The sequence below is a fragment of the Hypanus sabinus genome, unplaced genomic scaffold (assembly GCF_030144855.1).
Source record: "Hypanus sabinus isolate sHypSab1 unplaced genomic scaffold, sHypSab1.hap1 scaffold_2331, whole genome shotgun sequence".
Lineage (NCBI taxonomy): Eukaryota > Metazoa > Chordata > Chondrichthyes > Myliobatiformes > Dasyatidae > Hypanus > Hypanus sabinus.
In genome coordinates, this window is record NW_026780446.1 from 3,176 (window position 1) to 27,338 (window position 24,163).

Below are 24,163 nucleotides of genomic sequence, written 5' to 3' on the forward strand. Positions count from 1 at the left end.
GGGATTAGTTTGGGGAGTGTGGGATCAGTTTGGGGAGTGTGGGATCAGTTTGTGGAGTGTGGGATCAGTGTGGGGACTGTGGGATCAGTTTGTGGAGTGTGGGATCAGTTTGGGGAGTGTGGGATCAGTTTGGGGAGTGTGGGATCAGTTTGGGGACTGGGGGATCAGTTTGTGGAGTGTGCGATCAGTTTGGGGGGTGTGGGATCAGTTTGGGGAGTGTGGGATCAGTTTGGGGAGTGTGGGATCAGTCTGTGGAGTGTGGGATCAGTGTGGGGACTGTGGGATCAGTTTGTGGAGTGTGGGATCAGTTTGGGGAGTGTGGGATCAGTTTGGGGAGTGTGGGATCAGATTGGGGACAGGGGGATCAGTTTGTGGAGTGTGCGATCAGTTTGGGGAGTGTGGGATCAGTTTGGGGAGTGTGGGATCAGTTTGGGGAGTGTGGGATCAGTTTGTGGAGTGTGGGATCAGTGTGGGGACTGTGGGATCAGTTTGTGGAGTGTGGGATCAGTTTGGGGAGTGTGGGATCAGTTTGTGGAGTGTGGGATCAGTTTGGGGACTGGGGGATCAGTTTGTGGACTGTGCGATCAGTTTGGGGAGTGTGGGATCAGTTTGGGGAGTGTGGGATCAGTTTGGGGACTGTGGGATCAGTTTGTGGACTGTGGGATCAGTTTGGGGAGTGTGGGCTCAGTTTGGGGACTGTGGGATCAGTTTGTGGACTGTGGGATCAGTTTGGGGAGTGTGGGATCAGTTTGGGGACTGGGGGATCAGTTTGTGGAGTGTGGGATCAGTTTGGGGACTGTGGGATCAGTTTGTGGACTGTGGGATCAGTTTGTGGAGTGTGGGATCAGTTTGGGGAGTGTGGGATCAGTTTGTGGAGTGTGGGGACTGTGGGAGCAGTTTGTGGAGTGTGGGATCAGTGTGGGGACTGTGGGATCAGTTTGTGGAGTGTGGGATCAGTTTGGGGAGTGTGGGATCAGTTTGTGGAGTGTGGGATCAGTTTGGGGACTGGGGGATCAGTTTGTGGAGTGTGGGATCAGTGTGGGGACTGCGGGATCAGTTTGTGGAGTGTGGGATCAGTTTGGGGTGTGTGGGATCAGTTTGGGGAGTGTGGGATCAGTTTGGGGAGTGTGGGATCAGTTTGTGGAGTGTGGGATCAGTTTGGGGACTGGGGGATCAGTTTGTGGAGTGTGCGATCAGTTTGGGGAGTGTGGGATCAGTTTGGGGAGTGTGGGATTAGTTTGGGGAGTGTGGGATCAGTTTGGGGAGTGTGGGATCAGTTTGTGGAGTGTGGGATCAGTGTGGGACTGTGGGATCAGTTTGTGGAGTGTGGGATCAGTTTGGGGAGTGTGGGATCAGTTTGGGGAGTGTGGGATCAGTTTGGGGACTGGGGGGTCAGTTTGTGGAGTGTGCGATCAGTTTGGGGAGTGTGGGATCAGTTTGGGGAGTGTGGGATCAGTTTGGGGAGTGTGGGATCAGTCTGTGGAGTGTGGGATCAGTGTGGGGACTGTGGGATCAGTTTGTGGAGTGTGGGATCAGTTTGGGGAGTGTGGGATCAGTTTGGGGAGTGTGGGATCAGTTTGGGGACAGGGGGATCAGTTTGTGGAGTGTGCGATCAGTTTGGGGAGTGTGGGATCAGTTTGGGGAGTGTGGGATCAGTTTGGGGAGTGTGGGATCAGTTTGTGGAGTGTGGGATCAGTGTGGGGACTGTGGGATCAGTTTGTGGAGTGTGGGATCAGTTTGGGGAGTGTGGGATCAGTTTGTGGAGTGTGGGATCAGTTTGGGGACTGGGGGATCAGTTTGTGGACTGTGCGATCAGTTTGGGGAGTGTGGGATCAGTTTGGGGAGTGTGGGATCAGTTTGGGGAGTGTGGGATCAGTTTGGGGAGTGTGGGATCAGTTTGGGGAGTGTGGGATCAGTGTGGGGACTGTAGGATCAGTTTGTGGAGTGTGGGATCAGTTTGGGGAGTGTGGGATCAGTTTGTGGAGTGTGGGATCACTTTGGGAGTGTGGATCAGTTTGGGACTGTGGATCAGTTTGTGGACTGTGGGATCAGTTTGGGGAGTGTGGATCAGTTTGGGGACTGTGGGATCAGTTTGTGGACTGTGGGATAAGTTTGGGGAGTGTGGGGTCAGTTTGGGGACTGGGGGATCAGTTTGTGGAGTGTGGGATCAGTTTGGGGACTGTGGGATCAGTTTGTGTACTGTGGGATCAGTTTGGGAGTGGGATTGGGAGTGTGGGATCAGTTTGGGGAGTGTGGGATCAGTTTGGGAGTGTGGGATCAGTTTGGGGAGTGTGGGATCAGTTTGGGGAGTGTGGGATCAGTTTGGGGAGTGTGGGATCAGTTTGGGGACTGTGGGATCAGTTTGTGGAGTGTGGGATCAGTTTGTGGACTGTGGGATCAGTTTGTGGACTGTGGGATCAGTTTGGGCTGTGGGATCAGTTTGTGGAGTGTGGGATCAGTTTGTGGAGTGTGGGATCAGTTTGTGGACTGTGCGGTCAGTTTGTGGAGTGTGGGGTCAGTTTGTGGAGTGTGGGATCAGTTTGGGGAGTGTGGGATCAGTTTGTGGAGTGTGGGATCAGTTTGTGGAGTGTGGGATCAGTTTGTGGAGTGTGGGATCAGTTTGGGGAGTGTGGGATCAGTTTGGGGAGTGTGGGATCAGTTTGGGGAGTGTGCGATCAGTTTGGGGAGTGTGGGATCAGTTTGGGAGTGTGGGATCAGTTTGGGGAGTGTGGGATCAGTTTGTGGAGTGTGGGATCAGTGTGGGGACTGTGGGATCAGTTTGTGGAGTGTGGGTTTGGGGAGTGTGGGATCAGTTTGTGGACTGTGGGATCAGTTTGTGGACTGTGGGATCAGTTTGTGGAGTGTGGGATCAGTTTGGGGACTGTGGGATCAGTTTGGGGGAGTGTGGGATCAGTTTGGGGAGTGTGGGATCAGTTTGGGGAGTGTGGGATCAGTTTGGGGACTGGGGGATCAGTTTGTGGAGTGTGCGATCAGTTTGGGGAGTGTGGGATCAGTTTGGGGAGTGTGGGATCAGTTTGGGGAGTGTGGGATCAGTCTGTGGAGTGTGGGATCAGTGTGGGGACTGTGGGATCAGTTTGTGGAGTGTGGGATCAGTTTGGGGAGTGTGGGATCAGTTTGGGGAGTGTGGGATCAGTTTGGGGACAGGGGGATCAGTTTGTGGAGTGTGCGATCAGTTTGGGGAGTGTGGGATCAGTTTGGGGAGTGTGGGATCAGTTTGGGGAGTGTGGGATCAGTTTGTGGAGTGTGGGATCAGTTTGGGGACTGGGGGATCAGTTTGTGGAGTGTGCGATCAGTTTGGGGAGTGTGGGATCAGTTTGGGGAGTGTGGGATCAGTTTGGGGAGTGTGGGATCAGTTTGGGGAGTGTGGGATCAGTTTGGGGAGTGTGGGATCAGTGTGGGGACTGTAGGATCAGTTTGTGGAGTGTGGGATCAGTTTGGGGAGTGTGGGATCAGTTTGTGGAGTGTGGGATCACTTTGGGGAGTGTGGGATCAGTTTGGGGACTGTGGGATCAGTTTGTGGACTGTGGGATCAGTTTGGGGAGTGTGGGATCAGTTTGGGGACTGTGGGATCAGTTTGTGGACTGTGGGATAAGTTTGGGGAGTGTGGGGTCTGTTTGGGGACTGGGGGATCAGTTTGTGGAGTGTGGGATCAGTTTGGGGACTGTGGGATCAGTTTGTGGACTGTGGGATCAGTTTGGGGAGTGTGGGATCAGTTTGCGGAGTGTGGGATCAGTTTGGGGAGTGTGGGATCAGTTTGGGGAGTGTGGGATCAGTTTGGGGAGTGTGGGATCAGTTTGGGGACTGTGGGATCAGTTTGTGGAGTGTGGGATCAGTTTGTGGACTGTGGGAACAGTTTGTGGACTGTGGGATCAGTTTGGGGACTGTGGGATCAGTTTGTGGAGTGTGGGATCAGTTTGGGGAGTGTGGGATCAGTTTGTGGAGTGTGGGATCAGTTTGTGGACTGTGGGATCAGTTTGTGGAGTGTGGGATCAGTTTCGGGACTGTGCGGTCAGTTTGTGGAGTGTGGGGTCAGTTTGTGGAGTGTGGGATCAGTTTGGGGAGTGTGGGATCAGTTTGTGGAGTGTGGGATCAGTTTGTGGAGTGTGGGATCAGTTTGTGGAGTGTGGGATCAGTTTGGGGAGTGTGGGATCAGTTTGGGGAGTGTGGGATCAGTTTCGGGAGAGTGCGATCAGTTTGGGGAGTGTGGGATCAGTTTGGGGAGTTTGGGATCAGTTTGGGGAGTGTGGGATCAGTTTGTGGAGTGTGGGATCAGTGTGGGGACTGTGGGATCAGTTTGTGGAGTGTGGGTTCAGTTTGTGGACTGTGGGATCAGTTTGTGGAGTGTGGGATCAGTTTGGGGAGTGTGGGATCAGTTTGTGGACTGTGGGATCAGTTTGTGGACTGTGGGATCAGTTTGTGGAGTGTGGGATCAGTTTGGGGACTGTGGGATCAGTTTGGGGGAGTGTGGGATCAGTTTGGGGAGTGTGGGATCAGTTTGGGGAGTGTGGGATCAGTTTGGGGACTGGGGGATCAGTTTGTGGAGTGTGCGATCAGTTTGGGGAGTGTGGGATCAGTTTGGGGAGTGTGGGATCAGTTTGGGGAGTGTGGGATCAGTCTGTGGAGTGTGGGATCAGTGTGGGGACTGTGGGATCAGTTTGTGGAGTGTGGGATCAGTTTGGGGAGTGTGGGATCAGTTTGGGGAGTGTGGGATCAGTTTGGGGACAGGGGGATCGGTTTGTGGAGTGTGCGATCAGTTTGGGGAGTGTGGGATCAGTTTGGGGAGTGTGGGATCAGTTTGGGGAGTGTGGGATCAGTTTGTGGAGTGTGGGATCAGTGTGGGGACTGTGGGATCAGTTTGGGGAGTGTGGGATCAGTTTGGGGAGTGTGGGATCAGTTTGTGGAGTGTGGGATCAGTTTGGGGACTGGGGGATCAGTTTGTGGAGTGTGCGATCAGTTTGGGGAGTGTGGGATCAGTTTGGGGAGTGTGGGATCAGTTTGGGGAGTGTGGGATCAGTTTGGGGAGTGTGGGATCAGTTTGGGGAGTGTGGGATCAGTGTGGGGACTGTGGGATCAGTTTGTGGAGTGTGGGATCAGTTTGGGGAGTGTGGGATCAGTTTGGGGAGTGTGGGATCAGTTTGTGGAGTGTGGGATCAGTTTGTGGAGTGTGGGATCAGTTTGTGGAGTGTGGGATCAGTTTGGGGAGTGTGGGATCAGTTTGGGGAGTGTGGGATCAGTTTGGGGAGTGTGGGATCAGTTTGGGGAGTGTGGGATCAGTGTGGGGACTGTAGGATCAGTTTGTGGAGTGTGGGATCAGTTTGGGGAGTGTGGGATCAGTTTGTGGAGTGTGGGATCACTTTGGGGAGTGTGGGATCAGTTTGGGGAGTGTGGGATCAGTTTGTGGACTGTGGGATCAGTTTGGGGAGTGTGGGATCAGTTTGGGGACTGTGGGATCAGTTTGTGGACTGTGGGATAAGTTTGGGGAGTGTGGGGTCAGTTTGGGGACTGGGGGATCAGTTTGTGGAGTGTGGGATCAGTTTGGGGACTGTGGGATCAGTTTGTGGACTGTGGGATCAGTTTGGGGAGTGTGGGATCAGTTTGGGGAGTGTGGGATCAGTTTGCGGAGTGTGGGATCAGTTTGGGGAGTGTGGGATCAGTTTGGGGAGTGTGGGATCAGTTTGGGGAGTGTGGGATCAGTTTGGGGACTGTGGGATCAGTTTGTGGAGTGTGGGATCAGTTTGTGGACTGTGGGAACAGTTTGTGGACTGTGGGATCAGTTTGGGGACTGTGGGATCAGTTTGTGGAGTGTGGGATCAGTTTGGGGAGTGTGGGATCAGTTTGTGGAGTGTGGGATCAGTTTGTGGACTGTGGGATCAGTTTGTGGAGTGTGGGATCAGTTTCGGGACTGTGCGGTCAGTTTGTGGAGTGTGGGGTCAGTTTGTGGAGTGTGGGATCAGTTTGGGGAGTGTGGGATCAGTTTGTGGAGTGTGGGATCAGTTTGTGGAGTGTGGGATCAGTTTGTGGAGTGTGGGATCAGTTTGGGGAGTGTGGGATCAGTTTGGGGAGTGTGGGATCAGTTTCGGGAGTGTGCGATCAGTTTGGGGAGTGTGGGATCAGTTTGGGGAGTTTGGGATCAGTTTGGGGAGTGTGGGATCAGTTTGTGGAGTGTGGGATCAGTGTGGGGACTGTGGGATCAGTTTGTGGAGTGTGGGTTCAGTTTGTGGACTGTGGGATCAGTTTGTGGAGTGTGGGATCAGTTTGGGGAGTGTGGGATCAGTTTGTGGACTGTGGGATCAGTTTGTGGACTGTGGGATCAGTTTGTGGAGTGTGGGATCAGTCTGGGGTCTGTGGGATCAGTTTGGGGGAGTGTGGGATCAGTTTGGGGAGTGTGGGATCAGTTTGGGGAGTGTGGGATCAGTTTGGGGACTGGGGGATCAGTTTGTGGAGTGTGCGATCAGTTTGGGGAGTGTGGGATCAGTTTGGGGAGTGTGGGATCAGTTTGGGGAGTGTGGGATCAGTCTGTGGAGTGTGGGATCAGTGTGGGGACTGTGGGATCAGTTTGTGGAGTGTGGGATCAGTTTGGGGAGTGTGGGATCAGTTTGGGGAGTGTGGGATCAGTTTGGGGACAGGGGGGATCAGTTTGTGGAGTGTGCGATCAGTTTGGGGAGTGTGGGATCAGTTTGGGGAGTGTGGGATCAGTTTGGGGAGTGTGGGATCAGTTTGTGGAGTGTGGGATCAGTTTGGGGACTGGGGGATCAGTTTGTGGAGTGTGCGATCAGTTTGGGGAGTGTGGGATCAGTTTGGGGAGTGTGGGATCAGTTTGGGGAGTGTGGGATCAGTTTGGGGAGTGTGGGATCAGTGTGGGGACTGTAGGATCAGTTTGTGGAGTGTGGGATCAGTTTGGGGAGTGTGGGATCAGTTTGTGGAGTGTGGGATCACTTTGGGGAGTGTGGGATCAGTTTGGGGACTGTGGGATCAGTTTGTGGACTGTGGGATCAGTTTGGGGAGTGTGGGATCAGTTTGGGGACTGTGGGATCAGTTTGTGGACTGTGGGATAAGTTTGGGGAGTGTGGGGTCAGTTTGGGACTGGGGGATCAGTTTGTGGAGTGTGGGATCAGTTTGGGGACTGTGGGATCAGTTTGTGGACTGTGGGATCAGTTTGGGGAGTGTGGGATCAGTTTGGGGAGTGTGGGATCAGTTTGCGGAGTGTGGGATCAGTTTGGGGAGTGTGGGATCAGTTTGGGGAGTGTGGGATCAGTTTGGGGAGTGTGGGATCAGTTTGGGGACTGTGGGATCAGTTTGTGGAGTGTGGGATCAGTTTGTGGACTGTGGGAACAGTTTGTGGACTGTGGGATCAGTTTGGGGACTGTGGGATCAGTTTGTGGAGTGTGGGATCAGTTTGGGGAGTGTGGGATCAGTTTGTGGAGTGTGGGATCAGTTTGTGGACTGTGGGATCAGTTTGTGGAGTGTGGGATCAGTTTCGGGACTGTGCGGTCAGTTTGTGGAGTGTGGGGTCAGTTTGTGGAGTGTGGGATCAGTTTGGGGAGTGTGGGATCAGTTTGTGGAGTGTGGGATCAGTTTGTGGAGTGTGGGATCAGTTTGTGGAGTGTGGGATCAGTTTGGGGAGTGTGGGATCAGTTTGGGGAGTGTGGGATCAGTTTCGGGAGAGTGCGATCAGTTTGGGGAGTGTGGGATCAGTTTGGGGAGTTTGGGATCAGTTTGGGGAGTGTGGGATCAGTTTGTGGAGTGTGGGATCAGTGTGGGGACTGTGGGATCAGTTTGTGGAGTGTGGGTTCAGTTTGTGGACTGTGGGATCAGTTTGTGGACTGTGGGATCAGTTTGGGGAGTGTGGGATCAGTTTGTGGACTGTGGGATCAGTTTGTGGACTGTGGGATCAGTTTGTGGAGTGTGGGATCAGTTTGGGGACTGTGGGATCAGTTTGGGGGAGTGTGGGATCAGTTTGGGGAGTGTGGGATCAGTTTGGGGAGTGTGGGATCAGTTTGGGGACTGGGGGATCAGTTTGTGGAGTGTGCGATCAGTTTGGGGAGTGTGGGATCAGTTTGGGGAGTGTGGGATCAGTCTGTGGAGTGTGGGATCAGTGTGGGGACTGTGGGATCAGTTTGTGGAGTGTGGGATCAGTTTGGGGAGTGTGGGATCAGTTTGGGGAGTGTGGGATCAGTTTGGGGACAGGGGGATCAGTTTGTGGAGTGTGCGATCAGTTTGGGGAGTGTGGGATCAGTTTGGGGAGTGTGGGATCAGTTTGGGGAGTGTGGGATCAGTTTGTGGAGTGTGGGATCAGTGTGGGGACTGTGGGATCAGTTTGGGGAGTGTGGGATCAGTTTGGGGAGTGTGGGATCAGTTTGGGGAGTGTGGGATCAGTTTGTGGAGTGTGGGATCAGTTTGGGGACTGGGGGATCAGTTTGTGGAGTGTGCGATCAGTTTGGGGAGTGTGGGATCAGTTTGGGGAGTGTGGGATCAGTTTGGGGAGTGTGGGATCAGTTTGGGGAGTGTGGGATCAGTTTGGGGAGTGTGGGATCAGTGTGGGGACTGTAGGATCAGTTTGTGGAGTGTGGGATCAGTTTGGGGAGTGTGGGATCAGTTTGTGGAGTGTGGGATCACTTTGGGGAGTGTGGGATCAGTTGGGGACTGTGGGATCAGTTTGTGGACTGTGGGATCCGTTTGGGGAGTGTGGGATCAGTTTGGGGACTGTGGGATCAGTTTGTGGACTGTGGGATGTTTGGGGAGTGTGGGGTCAGTTTGGGGACTGGGGGATCAGTTTGTGGAGTGTGGGATCAGTTTGGGGACTGTGGGATCAGTTTGTGGACTGTGGGATCAGTTTGGGGAGTGTGGGATCAGTTTGGGGAGTGTGGGATCAGTTTGCGGAGTGTGGGATCAGTTTGGGGAGTGTGGGATCAGTTTGGGGAGTGTGGGATCAGTTTGGGGAGTGTGGGATCAGTTTGGGGACTGTGGGATCAGTTTGTGGAGTGTGGGATCAGTTTGTGGACTGTGGGAACAGTTTGTGGACTGTGGGATCAGTTTGGGGACTGTGGGATCAGTTTGTGGAGTGTGGGGTCAGTTTGTGGTGTGTGGGATCAGTTTGGGGAGTGTGGGATCAGTTTGTGGAGTGTGGGATCAGTTTGGGGACTGTGGGATCAGTTTGGGGACTGTGGGATCAGTTTGTGGAGTGTGGGATCAGTTTGTGGAGTGTGGGATCAGCTTGGGGAGTGTGGGATCAGTTTGGGGAGTGTGGGATCAGTTTGGGGAGTGTGCGATCAGTTTGGGGAGTGTGGGATCAGTTTGGGGAGTGTGGGATCAGTTTGTGGAGTGTGGGATCAGTGTGGGGACTGTGGGATCAGTTTGTGGAGTGTGGGATCAGTTTGGGGAGTGTGGGATCAGTTTGTGGACTGTGGGATCAGTTTGGGGAGTGTTGGATCAGTTTGGGGAGTGTGGGATCATTTTGGGGAGTGTGGGATCAGTTTGTGGAGTGTGGGATCAGTTTGTGGAGCGTGGGATCAGTTTGGGGACTGTGGGATCAGTTTGTGGAGTGTGGGATCAGTTTGTGGAGTGTGGGATCAGTTTGGGGAGTGTGGGATCAGTTTGTGGAGTGTGGGATCAGTTTGTGGAGTGTGCGATCAGTTTGGGGAGTGTGGGATCAGTTTGGGGAGTGTGGGATCAGTTTGGGGAGTGTGGGATCAGTTTGTGGAGTGTGGGATCAGTGTGGGGACTGTGGGATCAGTTTGTGGAGTGTGGGATCAGTTTGTGGAGTGTGGGATCAGTTTGGGGAGTGTGGGATCAGTTTGGGGAGTGTGGGATCAGTTTGTGGAGTGTGCGATCAGTTTGGGGAGTGTGGGATCAGTTTGGGGAGTGTGGGATCAGTTTGTGGAGTGTGGGATTAGTGTGGGGACTGTGGGATCAGTTTGTGGAGTGTGGGATCAGTTTGGGGAGTGTGGGATCAGTTTGTGGACTGTGGGATCATTTTGGGGAGTGTTGGATCAGTTTGGGGAGTGTGGGATCATTTTGGGGAGTGTGGGATCAGTTTGTGGAGCGTGGGATCAGTTTGTGGAGAGTGGGATCAGTTTGTGGAGTGTGGGATCAGTTTGTGGACTGTGGGAACAGTTTGTGGACTGTGGGATCAGTTTGGGGACTGTGGGATCAGTTTGTGGAGTGTGGGATCAGTTTGGGGAGTGTGGGATCAGTTTGTGGAGTGTGGGATCAGTTTGTGGACTGTGGGATCTGTTTGTGGAGTGTGGGATCAGTTTCGGGACTGTGCGGTCAGTTTGTGGAGTGTGGGGTCAGTTTGTGGAGTGTGGGATCAGTTTGGGGAGTGTGGGATCAGTTTGTGGAGTGTGGGATCAGTTTGTGGAGTGTGGGATCAGTTTGTGGAGTGTGGGATCAGTTTGGGGAGTGTGGGATCAGTTTGGGGAGTGTGGGATCAGTTTCGGGAGTGTGCGATCAGTTTGGGGAGTGTGGGATCAGTTTGGGGAGTTTGGGATCAGTTTGGGGAGTGTGGGATCAGTTTGTGGAGTGTGGGATCAGTGTGGGGACTGTGGGATCAGTTTGTGGAGTGTGGGTTCAGTTTGTGGACTGTGGGATCAGTTTGTGGAGTGTGGGATCAGTTTGTGGACTGTGGGATCAGTTTGTGGAGTGTGGGATCAGTTTGGGGACTGTGGGATCAGTTTGGGGGAGTGTGGGATCAGTTTGTGGAGTGTGGGATCAGTTTGGGGACTGTGCGATCAGTTTGTGGAGTGTGGGGTCAGTTTGTGGTGTGTGGGATCAGTTTGGGGAGTGTGGGATCAGTTTGTGGAGTGTGGGATCAGTTTGGGGACTGTGGGATCAGTTTGGGGACTGTGGGATCAGTTTGTGGAGTGTGGGATCAGTTTGTGGAGTGTGGGATCAGCTTGGGGAGTGTGGGATCAGTTTGGGGAGTGTGGGATCAGTTTGGGGCGTGTGCGATCAGTTTGGGGAGTGTGGGATCAGTTTGGGGAGTGTGGGATCAGTTTGTGGAGTGTGGGATCAGTGTGGGGACTGTGGGATCAGTTTGTGGAGTGTGGGATCAGTTTGGGGAGTGTGGGATCAGTTTGTGGACTGTGGGATCAGTTTGTGGAGTGTGGGATCAGTTTCGGGACTGTGCGGTCAGTTTGTGGAGTGTGGGATCAGTTTGGGGAGTGTGGGATCAGTTTGGGGAGTGTGGGATCAGTTTCGGGAGTGTGCGATCAGTTTGGGGAGTGTGGGATCAGTTTGGGGAGTTTGGGATCAGTTTGGGGAGTGTGGGATCAGTTTGTGGAGTGTGGGATCAGTGTGGGGACTGTGGGATCAGTTTGTGGAGTGTTGGTTCAGTTTGTGGACTGTGGGATCAGTTTGTGGAGTGTGGGATCAGTTTGGGGAGTGTGGGATCAGTTTGTGGACTGTGGGATCAGTTTGTGGACTGTGGGATCAGTTTGTGGAGTGTGGGATCAGTTTGGGGACTGTGGGATCAGTTTGGGGGAGTGTGGGATCAGTTTGTGGAGTGTGGGATCAGTTTGGGGACTGTGCGATCAGTTTGTGGAGTGTGGGGTCAGTTTGTGGTGTGTGGGATCAGTTTGGGGAGTGTGGGATCAGTTTGTGGAGTGTGGGATCAGTTTGGGGACTGTGGGATCAGTTTGGGGACTGTGGGATCAGTTTGTGGAGTGTGGGATCAGTTTGTGGAGTGTGGGATCAGCTTGGGGAGTGTGGGATCAGTTTGGGGAGTGTGGGATCAGTTTGGGGAGTGTGCGATCAGTTTGGGGAGTGTGGGATCAGTTTGGGAGTGTGGGATCAGTTTGTGGAGTGTGGGATCAGTGTGGGGACTGTGGGATCAGTTTGTGGAGTGTGGGATCAGTTTGGGGAGTGTGGGATCAGTTTGTGGACTGTGGGATCAGTTTGGGGAGTGTTGGATCAGTTTGGGGAGTGTGGGATCATTTTGGGGAGTGTGGGATCAGTTTGTGGAGTGTGGGATCAGTTTGTGGAGCGTGGGATCAGTTTGGGGACTGTGGGATCAGTTTGTGGAGTGTGGGATCAGTTTGTGGAGTGTGGGATCAGTTTGGGGAGTGTGGGATCAGTTTGTGGAGTGTGGGATCAGTTTGTGGAGTGTGCGATCAGTTTGGGGAGTGTGGGATCAGTTTGGGGAGTGTGGGATCAGTTTGGGGAGTGTGGGATCAGTTTGTGGAGTGTGGGATCAGTGTGGGGACTGTGGGATCAGTTTGTGGACTGTGGGATCAGTTTGTGGAGTGTGGGATCAGTTTGTGGAGTGTGGGAACAGTTTGGGGAGTGTGGGATCAGTTTGGGGAGTGTGGGATCAGTTTGTGGAGTGTGCGATCAGTTTGGGGAGTGTGGGATCAGTTTGGGGAGTGTGGGATCAGTTTGTGGAGTGTGGGATTAGTGTGGGGACTGTGGGATCAGTTTGTGGAGTGTGGGATCAGTTTGGGGAGTGTGGGATCAGTTTGTGGACTGTGGGATCATTTTGGGGAGTGTTGGATCAGTTTGGGGAGTGTGGGATCATTTTGGGGAGTGTGGGATCAGTTTGTGGAGCGTGGGATCAGTTTGTGGAGCGTGGGATCAGTTTGTGGAGTGTGGGATCAGTTTGTGGAGTGTGGGATCAGTTTGGGGAGTGTGGGATCAGTTTGTGGAGTGTGGGATCAGTTTGTGGAGTGTGCGATCAGTTTGGGGAGTGTGGGATCAGTTTGGGGAGTGTGGGATCAGTTTGGGGTGTCTGGGATCAGTTTGTGGAGTGTGGGATCAGTGTGGGGACTGTGGGATCAGTTTGTGGAGCGTGGGATCAGTTTGTGGAGCCTGGGATCAGTTTGGGGACTGTGGGATCAGTTTGTGGAGTGTGGGATCAGTTTGGGGAGTGTGGGATCAGTTTGTGGAGTGTGGGATCAGTGTGGGGAGTGTGGGATCAGTTTGGGGAGTGTGGGATCAGTTTGGGGAGTGTGGGATCAGTTTGTGGAGTATGGGATCAGTGTGGGGAATGTGGGATCAGTTTGTGGAGTGTGGGATCAGTTTGTGGAGTGTGCGATCAGTTTGGGGAGTGTGGGATCAGTTTGGGGAGTGTGGGATCACTCCACAAACTGATCCCACACTCCCCAAACTGATCCCACACTCCCCAAACTGATCGCACACTCCACAAACTGATCCCACACTCCCCAAACTGATCCCACACTCCCCAAACTGATCCCACACTCCACAAACTGATCCCACACTCCACAAACTGATCCCACAGTCCACAAACTGATCCCACAGTCCCCACACTGATCCCACACTCCACAAACTGATCCCACACTCCCCAAACTGAATTAGTGTGGGGACTGTGGGATCAGTTTGTGGAGTGTGGGATCAGTTTGGGGAGTGTGGGATCAGTTTGTGGACTGTGGGATCATTTTGGGGAGTGTTGGATCAGTTTGGGGAGTGTGGGATCATTTTGGGGAGTGTGGGATCAGTTTGTGGAGCGTGGGATCAGTTTGTGGAGCGTGGGATCAGTTTGTGGAGTGTGGGATCAGTTTGTGGAGTGTGGGATCAGTTTGTGGAGTGTGGGATCAGTTTGGGGAGTGTGGGATCAGTTTGTGGAGTGTGGGATCAGTTTGTGGAGTGTGCGATCAGTTTGGGGAGTGTGGGATCAGTTTGGGGAGTGTGGGATCAGTTTGGGGTGTCTGGGATCAGTTTGTGGAGTGTGGGATCAGTGTGGGGACTGTGGGATCAGTTTGTGGAGCGTGGGATCAGTTTGTGGAGCCTGGGATCAGTTTGGGGACTGTGGGATCAGTTTGTGGAGTGTGGGATCAGTTTGTGGAGTGTGGGATCAGTTTGGGGAGTGTGGGATCAGTTTGTGGAGTGTGGGATCAGTGTGGGGAGTGTGGGATCAGTTTGGGGAGTGTGGGATCAGTTTGGGGAGTGTGGGATCAGTTTGTGGAGTATGGGATCAGTGTGGGGAATGTGGGATCAGTTTGTGGAGTGTGGGATCAGTTTGGGGAGTGTGGGATCAGTTTGTGGAGTGTGGGGACTGTGGGATCAGTTTGTGGAGTGTGGGATCAGTGTGGGGACTGTGGGATCAGTTTGGGGAGTGTGGGATCAGTTTGTGGACTGTGGGATCATTTTGGGGAGTGTTGGATCAGTTTGGGGAGTGTGGGATCATTTTGGGGAGTGTGGGATCAGTTTGTGGAGCGTGGGATCAGTTTGTGGAGCGTGGGATCAGTTTGTGGAGTGTGGGATCAGTTTGTGGAGTGTGGGATCAGTTTGGGGAGTGTGGGATCAGTTTGGGGAGTGTGGGATCAGTTTGTGGAGTGTGGGATCAGTGTGGGGACTGTGGGATCAGTTTGTGGAGTGTGGGATCAGTTTGGGGAGTGTGGGATCAGTTTGTGGAGTGTGGGATCAGTTTGTGGAGTGTGCGATCAGTTTGGGGAGTGTGGGATCAGTTTGGGGAGTGTGGGATCAGTTTGTGGAGTGTGGGATCAGTGTGGGGACTGTGGGATCAGTTTGTGGAGTGTGGGATCAGTTTGTGGAGTGTGGGATCAGTTTGTGGAGTGTGGGATCAGTTTGTGGAGTGTGGGATCAGTTTGGGGACTGGGGGATCAGTTTGTGGAGTGTGCGATCAGTTTGGGGAGTGTGGGATCAGTTTGGGGAGTGTGGGATCAGTTTGTGGAGTGTGGGATCAGTGTGGGGACTGTGGGATCAGTTTGTGGAGTTTGGGATCAGTTTGGGGAGTGTGGGATCAGTTTGGGGAGTGTGGGATCAGTTTGGGGAGTGTGGGATCAGTTTGGGGACTGTGGGATCAGTTTGTGGACTGTGGGATCAGTTTGGGGAGTGTGGGATCAGTTTGGGGACTGTGGGATCAGTTTGGGGACTGTGGGATCAGTTTGTGGAGTGTGGGGTCAGTTTGTGGTGTGTGGGATCAGTTTGGGGAGTGTGGGATCAGTTTGTGGAGTGTGGGATCTGTTTGGGGACTGTGGGATCAGTTTGTGGAGTGTGGGATCAGTTTGTGGAGTGTGGGATCAGTTTGGGGAGTGTGGGATCAGTTTGGGGAGTGTGGGATCAGTTTGTGGAGTGTGCGATCAGTTTGGGGAGTGTGGGATCAGTTTGGGGAGTGTGGGATCTGTTTGGAGAGTGTGGGATCAGTTTGTGGAGTGTGGGATCAGTGTGGGGACTGTGGGATCAGTTTGGCGACTGGGGGATCAGTTTGTGGAGTGTGCGATCAGTTTGGGGAGTGTGGGATCAGTTTGGGGAGTGTGGGATCAGTTTGTGGAGTGTGGGATCAGTTTGGGGAGTGTGGGATCAGTTTGGGGAGTGTGGGATCAGTTTGTGGAGTGTGGGATCAGTTTGGGGACTGGGGGATCAGTTTGTGGAGTGTGCGATCAGTTTGGGGAGTGTGGGATCAGTTTGTGGAGTGTGGGATCAGTTTGGGGAGTGTGTGATCAGTGTGGGGACTGTGGGATCAGTTTGTGGAGTGTGGGATCAGTTTGGGGAGTGTGGGATCAGTTTGTGGAGTGTGGGATCAGTTTGGGGAGTGTGGGATCAGTTTGGGGACTGTGGGATCAGTTTGTGGACTGTGGGATTAGTTTGGTGAGTGTGGGATCAGTTTGGGGACTGTGGGATCAGTTTGTGGACTGTGGGATCAGTTTGGGGAGTGTGGGATCAGTTTGGGGACTGGGGGATCAGTTTGTGGAGTGTGGGATCAGTTTGGGGACTGTGGGATCAGTTTGTGGACTGTGGGATCAGTTTGTGGAGTGTGGGATCAGTTTGGGGAGTGTGGGATCAGTTTGCGGAGTGTGGGATCAGTTTCGGGAGTGTGTGATCAGTTTGGGGAGTGTGGGATCAGTTTGGGGAGTGTGGGATCATTTTGTGGAGTGTGGGATCAGTGTGGGGACTGTGGGATCAGTTTGTGGAGTGTGGGATCAGTTTGGGGAGTGTGGGATCAGTTTGCGGAGTGTGGGATCAGTTTGTGGAGTGTGGGATCAGTGTGGGGACTGTGGGATCAGTTTGTGGAGTGTGGGATCAGTTTGGGGAGTGTGGGATCAGTTTGTGGAGTGTGCGATCAGTTTGGGGAGTGTGGGATCAGTTTGGGGAGTGTGGGATCAGTTTGGGGAGTGTGGGATCAGTTTGTGGAGTGTGGGATCAGTGTGGGGACTGTGGGATCAGTTTGTGGAGTGTGGGATCAGTTTGGGGAGTGTGGGATCAGTTTGTGGAGTGTGGGATCAGTGTGGGGACTATTTTGGGGTCTGTGGGGAAAGAGGAGGTCGGTGTGATATTCCGGCTGTTATCCTCACTCTTTCCCTCCGGCCGTCCCTCCCGCAGGTATTCCGGAGGCCCGCAGAGAGACGCTGGACTCCCTCCTGCGGACCATGCTGTACAGCGTGGGCGACCCGAACCGGGACCCCAACCCCAGCATCCTCATCGCACTCCGGTTGGCCCGGGATCACCACCTGGAGACGGAGAGACGTCTGACCGAGCAGCTGAGAGAGGCGGCCGCCCAGAAGCTGGACAGGAGTGAGTGTTCACAGAGAGGAAAACTCCTCCCCCCCTCTCTCTGTCTATCCCTCCCTCTCTCTGCCTCCCTCTCTCCCTATCCCCCTCCTTCTCTATCCCTCTCTCTCTCCTTCTCTCTCTCCTATCTCCCCTCTCTATCACTCCCTCTGTCTGCCTCCCTCTCTCCCTATCCCCCTCCTTCTCTATCCCTCTCTCTCTCCTTCTCTCTCTCCTATCCCCCTCTCTCTATCCCTCCCTCTATCTGCCTCTCTCTCTACCCCTCTCTCCCTATCCCCTACCTTCTCTATCCCTCTCTCTCTCCTCTCTCTCCTATCCCCCTCTCTATCCCTTCCTTGCTCTGCCTCTCTCTCTCTAGCCCTCTCCCTATCCCCCCTTCTCTATCCCTCTCTCTCTCCTCTCTCTCTCCTATCCCCCTCTCTCTATCCCTTCCTCTCTCTCTAGCCCTCTCTCCCTCTCCTCCTCCTCTATCCCTCTCTCATCTCTCTCTCTTCTATCCCCATCCCTCCCTCTCTCTCTATCCCTCTCTCTTTATCCCCTCTCTCCCCGCCTCCCTCTCTCTCTCCCTCTCTGTCTCTCTCTCCCTCTGTCTATTCCTCTCTCCCCCTCTCTTCCCTCTCTCTCTCTCCCTTCTCACGTTCCCTCTCTGACCATCACTCGCTCCTCTCCCCACTTTTCTCTACCACCCACCTCTCTCTCCCACCCTCTCCCCTTCTTCATTTCCCTTCCCTCCTCGTTATCTCCCACTCTCTCTGCTCTCTCTCACTCCCGCTCTCCCCCCTCCTTCCCACTCCTCCTCTCTCTCTATTTCCCCCTCCCTCTATTCCCCTCTATCTGCCCTCCTTCTCTCCTCATCTCTCCCCCTCCCCCTCTCTTCCCATCCCTCACTCCCCCCACCTCCTTGTCCCTCTGTGCCTACCTCTCCATAGTCTCTCTCCCCCCCCCCCACTCTCTATGGCCCCACTCTCCCCCCCCCCCCGCATTCTCTCTCCCCATCGTTCTCCCTGTCTCTCTCCCCCTTGCTCCTGTCTCTCAGCCCGCCTCTCTTTTGCCCCTCCCTGTGCCAGACATTATTCACTCCCGGCCAGTGACTCTGCAGATTTGGTTCCGAAACAGGATTTAGCGAAGGGAGGGGGAAGAAAAGGAGTGTGTCTGTCTGTCTGTGTCTCTGTGAGTCTGTCTGTCTGTCTGTGTCTCTGTGAGTCTGTCTGTCTGTCTGTGTCTGTGCGCAAATTCGTCTGTCTAGGGGCAGATCAGTTCAGGAATGCAGTTTTAACTGTCCAATCCCCTGCACCCTCTCTCCCCACACTCTCCCATCCCCTCCCCACACTATCTTCCGATCACTCCCCTCCACCACTCCTCCTCTCTCCCCAGCTCCCTACCCCCATCACACGTTCCCTCTCCCAACACTCCCGTCTCTCTCTACTCGTCCCTCCCTCCGACCCCAATTCCTCCCGTCTCCATCCCCACTCTCCCCCGTCTCTCTGTCCCACACCCGCCCCGCCTTTCACCCCCACCCCGACCCGCTGACAGACACAGCTCACTCCGTACGCTCTGTCCCACAAACAGGGGAAGACTTTACATCGGGACTCCTGGCTCTCTACACCCTGGCGCTCACGTCCGCCTGCCACAACCCCGAGCACCTTGAAGTTCAGGGGAAGACTTTCAACCTGCTGCAGGTCCTGGAAGAAAAACTCAACCAGGAAATCGAACATATTGGTACGACGGGCTCCGGACAGCCCCCTTCACACAATCCCGGAGACGGACACGAGGTGGCGCTGCACACCGTCCCATCACACACTCTCCCGGAGATGGACACGAGGGGGCGCTGTCACACCGTCCCATCAGACACTCTCCCGGGGTCGGACACAGAGTGAAACTCCCTCCACACCGTCCCATCACACACTCCCGGGGTCAGACACAGAGTGAATCTCCCTCCACACCGTCCCATCATACACTCCCGGGGTGAAACACAGAGTGAATCTCCCTCCACTCCATCCCATCACACACTCCAGGGGTCAGACACAGAGTGAATCTCCCCCCACACCGTCCCCTCACACACTCCCGGGGTCAGACACAGAGTGAATCTCCCTCCACACCGTCCCATCACACACTCCCGGGGTCAGACACAGAGTGAAACTCCCTCCTCACAATCCCATCACACACTCCCGGGGTCAAACACAGAGTGAATCTCCCTCCACACCGTCCGATCACGTACTCCCGGGGTCAGACACAGAGTGAATCTCCCTCCGCACCGTCCCCTCACACACTCCCGGGGTCAGACACAGAGTGAATCTCCCTCCACACCATCCCATCACACACTCCCGGGGTCAGACACAGAGTGAATCTCCCTCCACACCGTCCGATCACACACTCCCGGGGTCAGACACAGAGTGATTCACCCTCCGCACCGTCCCGTCACACACTCCCGGGGTCAGACACAGAGTGAATCTCCCTCCACACCGTCCCATCACACACTCCCGGGGTCAGATACAGAGTGAATCTCCCTCCGCACCGTCCCCTCACACACTCCCGGGGTCAGTCACAGAGTGAATCTCCCTCCACACCGTCCCATCACACACTCCCGGGGTCAGACACAGAGTGAATCTCCCTCCTCACCGTCCCATCACACCCTCCAAGGGTCAGACACAGAGTGAATCTCCCTCCACACGGTCCCATCACACAATCCCGGGGTCAGACACAGAGTGAATCTCCATCCACACCGTCCCATCACACACTCCCGGGGGCAGACACATAGTGAATCAACCTCCACACCGTACCCTCACACACTCCCGGGGTCAGAAACAGAGTGAATCTCCCTCCACACCGTCCCATCACACATTCCCAGTGTCAGACACAGAGTGAATCTCCCTTCACACCGTCCCATCACACATTCCCAGTGTCAGACACAGAGTGAATCTCCCTTCACACCGTCCCATCGCACACTCCCGGGGTCAGACACAGAGTGAATCTCCCTCCACACCGTCCCATCACACACTCCCGGGGTCAGACACAGAGTGAATCTCCCTCCACACCGTCCCATCACACACTCCCGGGGTCAGACACAGAGTGAATCTCCCTCCACACCGTCCCATCACACACTCCCGGGGTCCGACACAGAGTGAATCTCCCTCCTCACCGTCCCATCACATACTCCCGGGGTCAGACACAGAGTGAATCTCCCTCCACACCGTCCCATCACACACTCCCGGGGTCCGACACAGAGTGAATCTCCCTCCTCACCGTCCCATCACATACTCCCGGGGTCAGACACAGACGGAATCTCCCTCCACACCGTCCCATAACACACTCCCGGGGTCCGACACAGAGTGAATCTCCCTCCTCACCGTCCCATCACATACTCCCGGGGTCAGACACAGAGTGAATCTCCCTCCACACCGTCCCATCACACACTCCCGGGGTCAGACACAGAGCGAATCTCCCTCCACACCGTCCCATCACACACTCCCGTGGTCAGACACAGAGTGAACCTCCCTCCACACCGTCCCATCACACACTCCCGGGGTCAGACACAGAGTGAATCTCCCTCCACACCGTCCCATCACACACTCCCGGGGTCAGACACAGAGTGAATCTCCCTCCTCACCGTCCCATCACATACTCCCGGGGTCAGACACAGAGTGAATCTCCCTCCACACCATCCCATCACACACTCCCGGGGTCAGACACAGAGTGAATCTCCCTCCACACCGTCCGATCACACACTCCCGGGGTCAGACACAGAGTGATTCACCCTCCGCACCGTCCCGTCACACACTCCCGGGGTCAGACACAGAGTGAATCTCCCTCCACACCGTCCCATCACACACTCCCGGGGTCAGATACAGAGTGAATCTCCCTCCGCACCGTCCCCTCACACACTCCCGGGGTCAGTCACAGAGTGAATCTCCCTCCACACCGTCCCATCACATACTCCCGGGGTCAGACACAGAGTGAATCTCCCTCCACACCGTCCCATCACACACTCCCGGGGTCAGACCATACACAACATACAAACACCTACCAACTAGACACCGTAGCCACACTACCAGTATCACATTAGGAAGACGAATCTCCCTCCACACCGTCCCATCACACACTCCCGTGGTCAGACACAGAGTGAACCTCCCTCCACACCGTCCCATCACACACTCCCGGGGTCAGACACAGAGTGAATCTCCCTCCACACCGTCCCATCACACACTCCCGGGGTCAGACACAGAGTGAATCTCCCTCCTCACCGTCCCATCACATACTCCCGGGGTCAGACACAGAGTGAATCTCCCTCCACACCATCCCATCACACACTCCCGGGGTCAGACACAGAGTGAATCTCCCTCCACACCGTCCGATCACACACTCCCGGGGTCAGACACAGAGTGATTCACCCTCCGCACCGTCCCGTCACACACTCCCGGGGTCAGACACAGAGTGAATCTCCCTCCACACCGTCCCATCACACACTCCCGGGGTCAGATACAGAGTGAATCTCCCTCCGCACCGTCCCCTCACACACTCCCGGGGTCAGTCACAGAGTGAATCTCCCCCTCCACACCGTCCCATCACACACTCCCGGGGTCAGACACAGAGTGAATCTCCCTCCTCACCGTCCCATCACACCCTCCAAGGGTCAGACACAGAGTGAATCTCCCTCCACACGGTCCCATCACACAATCCCGGGGTCAGACACAGAGTGAATCTCCATCCACACCGTCCCATCACACACTCCCGGGGGCAGACACATAGTGAATCTCCCCCTCCCTCCCCTCCACACCGTACCCTCACACACTCCCGGGGTCAGACACAGAGTGAATCTCCCTCCACACCGTCCCATCACACATTCCCAGTGTCAGACACTGAGTGAATCTCCCTTCACACCGTCCCATCGCACACTCCCGGGGTCAGACACAGAGTGAATCTCCCTCCACACCGTCCCATCACACACTCCCGGGGTCAGACACAGAGTGAATCTCCCTCCACACCGTCCCATCACACACTCCCGGGGTCAGACACAGAGTGAATCTCCCTCCACACCGTCCCATCACACACTCCCGGGGTCCGACACAGAGTGAATCTCCCTCCTCACCGTCCCATCACATACTCCCGGGGTCAGACACAGAGTGAATCTCCCTCCACACCGTCCCATCACACACTCCCGGGGTCCGACACAGAGTGAATCTCCCTCCTCACCGTCCCATCACATACTCCCGGGGTCAGACACAGACGGAATCTCCCTCCACACCGTCCCATAACACACTCCCGGGGTCCGACACAGAGTGAATCTCCCTCCTCACCGTCCCATCACATACTCCCGGGGTCAGACACAGAGTGAATCTCCCTCCACACCGTCCCATCACACACTCCCGGGGTCAGACACAGAGCGAATCTCCCTCCACACCGTCCCATCACACACTCCCGTGGTCAGACACAGAGTGAACCTCCCTCCACACCGTCCCATCACACACTCCCGGGGTCAGACACAGAGTGAATCTCCCTCCACACCGTCCCATCACACACTCCCGGGGTCAGACACAGAGTGAATCTCCCTCCTCACCGTCCCATCACATACTCCCGGGGTCAGACACAGAGTGAATCTCCCTCCACACCGTCCCATCACACACTCCCGGGGTCAGACACAGAGTGAATCTCCCTCCTCACCGTCCCATCACATACTCCCGGGGTCAGACACAGAGTGAATCTCCCTCCACACCGTCCCATCACACACTCCCGGGGTCCGACACAGAGTGAATCTCCCTCCTCACCGTCCCATCACATACTCCCGGGGTCAGACACAGAGTGAATCTCCCTCCACACCGTCCCATCACACACTCCCGGGGTCAGACACAGAGTGAATCTCCCTCCTCACCGTCCCATCACACACTCCCGGGGTCAGACACAGAGTGAATCTCCCTCCACACCGTCCCATCACACACTCCCGGGGTCCGACACAGAGTGAATCTTCCTCCTCACCGTCCCATCACATACTCCCGGGGTCAGACACAGAGTGAATCTCCCTCCACACCGTCCCATCACACACTCCCGGGGTCCGACACAGAGTGAATCTCCCTCCTCACCGTCCCATCACATACTCCCGGGGTCAGACACAGACTGAATCTCCCTCCACACCGTCCCATAACACACTCCCGGGGTCCGACACAGAGTGAATCTCCCTCCTCACCGTCCCATCACATACTCCCGGGGTCAGACACAGAGTGAATCTCCCTCCACACCCGTCCCATCACACACTCCCGGGGTCAGACACAGAGCGAATCTCCCTCCACACCGTCCCATCACACACTCCCGTGGTCAGACACAGAGTGAACCTCCCTCCACACCGTCCCATCACACACTCCCGGGTTCAGACACAGAGTGAATCTCCCTCCACACCGTCCCATCACACACTCCCGGGGTCAGACACAGAGTGAATCTCCCTCCTCACCGTCCCATCACATACTCCCGGGGTCAGACACAGAGTGAATCTCCCTCCACACCGTCCCATCACACACTCCCGGGGTCAGACACAGAGTGAATCTCCCTCCTCACCGTCCCATCACATACTCCCGGGGTCAGACACAGAGTGAATCTCCCTCCTCACCGTCCCATCACACACTCCCGGGGTCAGACACAGAGTGAATCTCCCTCCACACTGTCCCATCACACACTCCCGGGGACAGACACAGAGTGAACCTCCCTCCACACCGTCCCATCACACACTCCCGGGGTCAGACACAGAGTGAATCTCCCTCCACACCGTCCCATCACACACTCCCGGGGTCAGACACAGAGTGAATCTCCCTCCTCACCGTCCCATCACATACTCCCGGGGTCAGACACAGAGTGAATCTCCCTCCACACCGTCCCATCACACACTCCCGGGGTCAGACACAGAGTGAATCTCCCTCCTCACCGTCCCATCACATACTCCCGGGGTCAGACACAGAGTGAATCTCCCTCCTCACCGTCCCATCACACACTCCCGGGGTCAGACACAGAGTGAATCTCCCTCCACACTGTCCCATCACACACTCCCGGGGACAGACACAGAGTGAATCTCCCTCCACACCGTCCCATCACACACTCCCGGGGTCAGACACAGAGTGAATCTCCCTCCACACTGTCCCATCACACACTCCCGAGATCAGACACGGAGTGAAGCTCTCCTCCATGTTTCCTGTGCAGATTCGGAGTCGGTCCCTCTCAGTAACTACTTCCAGGTGTCTCTGGACGTTCTCTCCCTCTGTGTCCATCACCACCCGCTGACGGCTGACATGGTCCGGGTCCTCACCGACGCTGTGGAAGGAGATCGGTTCACGCACGGCGGGGGAGTTCTCTGTCGGTGAGGGATGTGTTCTCTCTCTCTCACCCAGACCCCTCCTCTCTCTCTCACACACACCTCTCCCCTCTCTCTCTCACACTCACCTCTCCTCTCTCTCACACACACCTCTCCTCTCTCTCACACACACCTCTCCCCTCTCTCTCTCACACACCTCTCCTCTCTCACACACACACCTCTCCCCTCTCTCTCTCACACACCCTCTCCCCTCTCTCTCTCTCACACACATCTCCCCTCTCTCTCTCACACACACCTCTCCTCTCTCTCTCTCACACACACCTCTCCCTCTCTCACACACCACCTCTCCCCTCTCTCTCTCACACA

The 24,163-nt window shown here is 55.2% G+C and overlaps 1 protein-coding gene across 1 annotated transcript; it reads left to right on the forward strand.

Annotated features, from left to right (window-relative positions):
• Window positions 1-16,317: 16,317 nt before the first annotated feature.
• Window positions 16,318-23,842, forward strand: LOC132387906 (transcobalamin-1-like; the record flags this gene model as incomplete). Its single annotated transcript, XM_059960227.1, has 3 exons — window positions 16,318-16,509; window positions 18,076-18,225; window positions 23,686-23,842. Coding segments are annotated over 3 exons (499 nt in total), but the record flags the coding sequence as incomplete, so codon positions are not given.
• Between the last annotated feature and the right edge of the window lie 321 nt (window positions 23,843-24,163).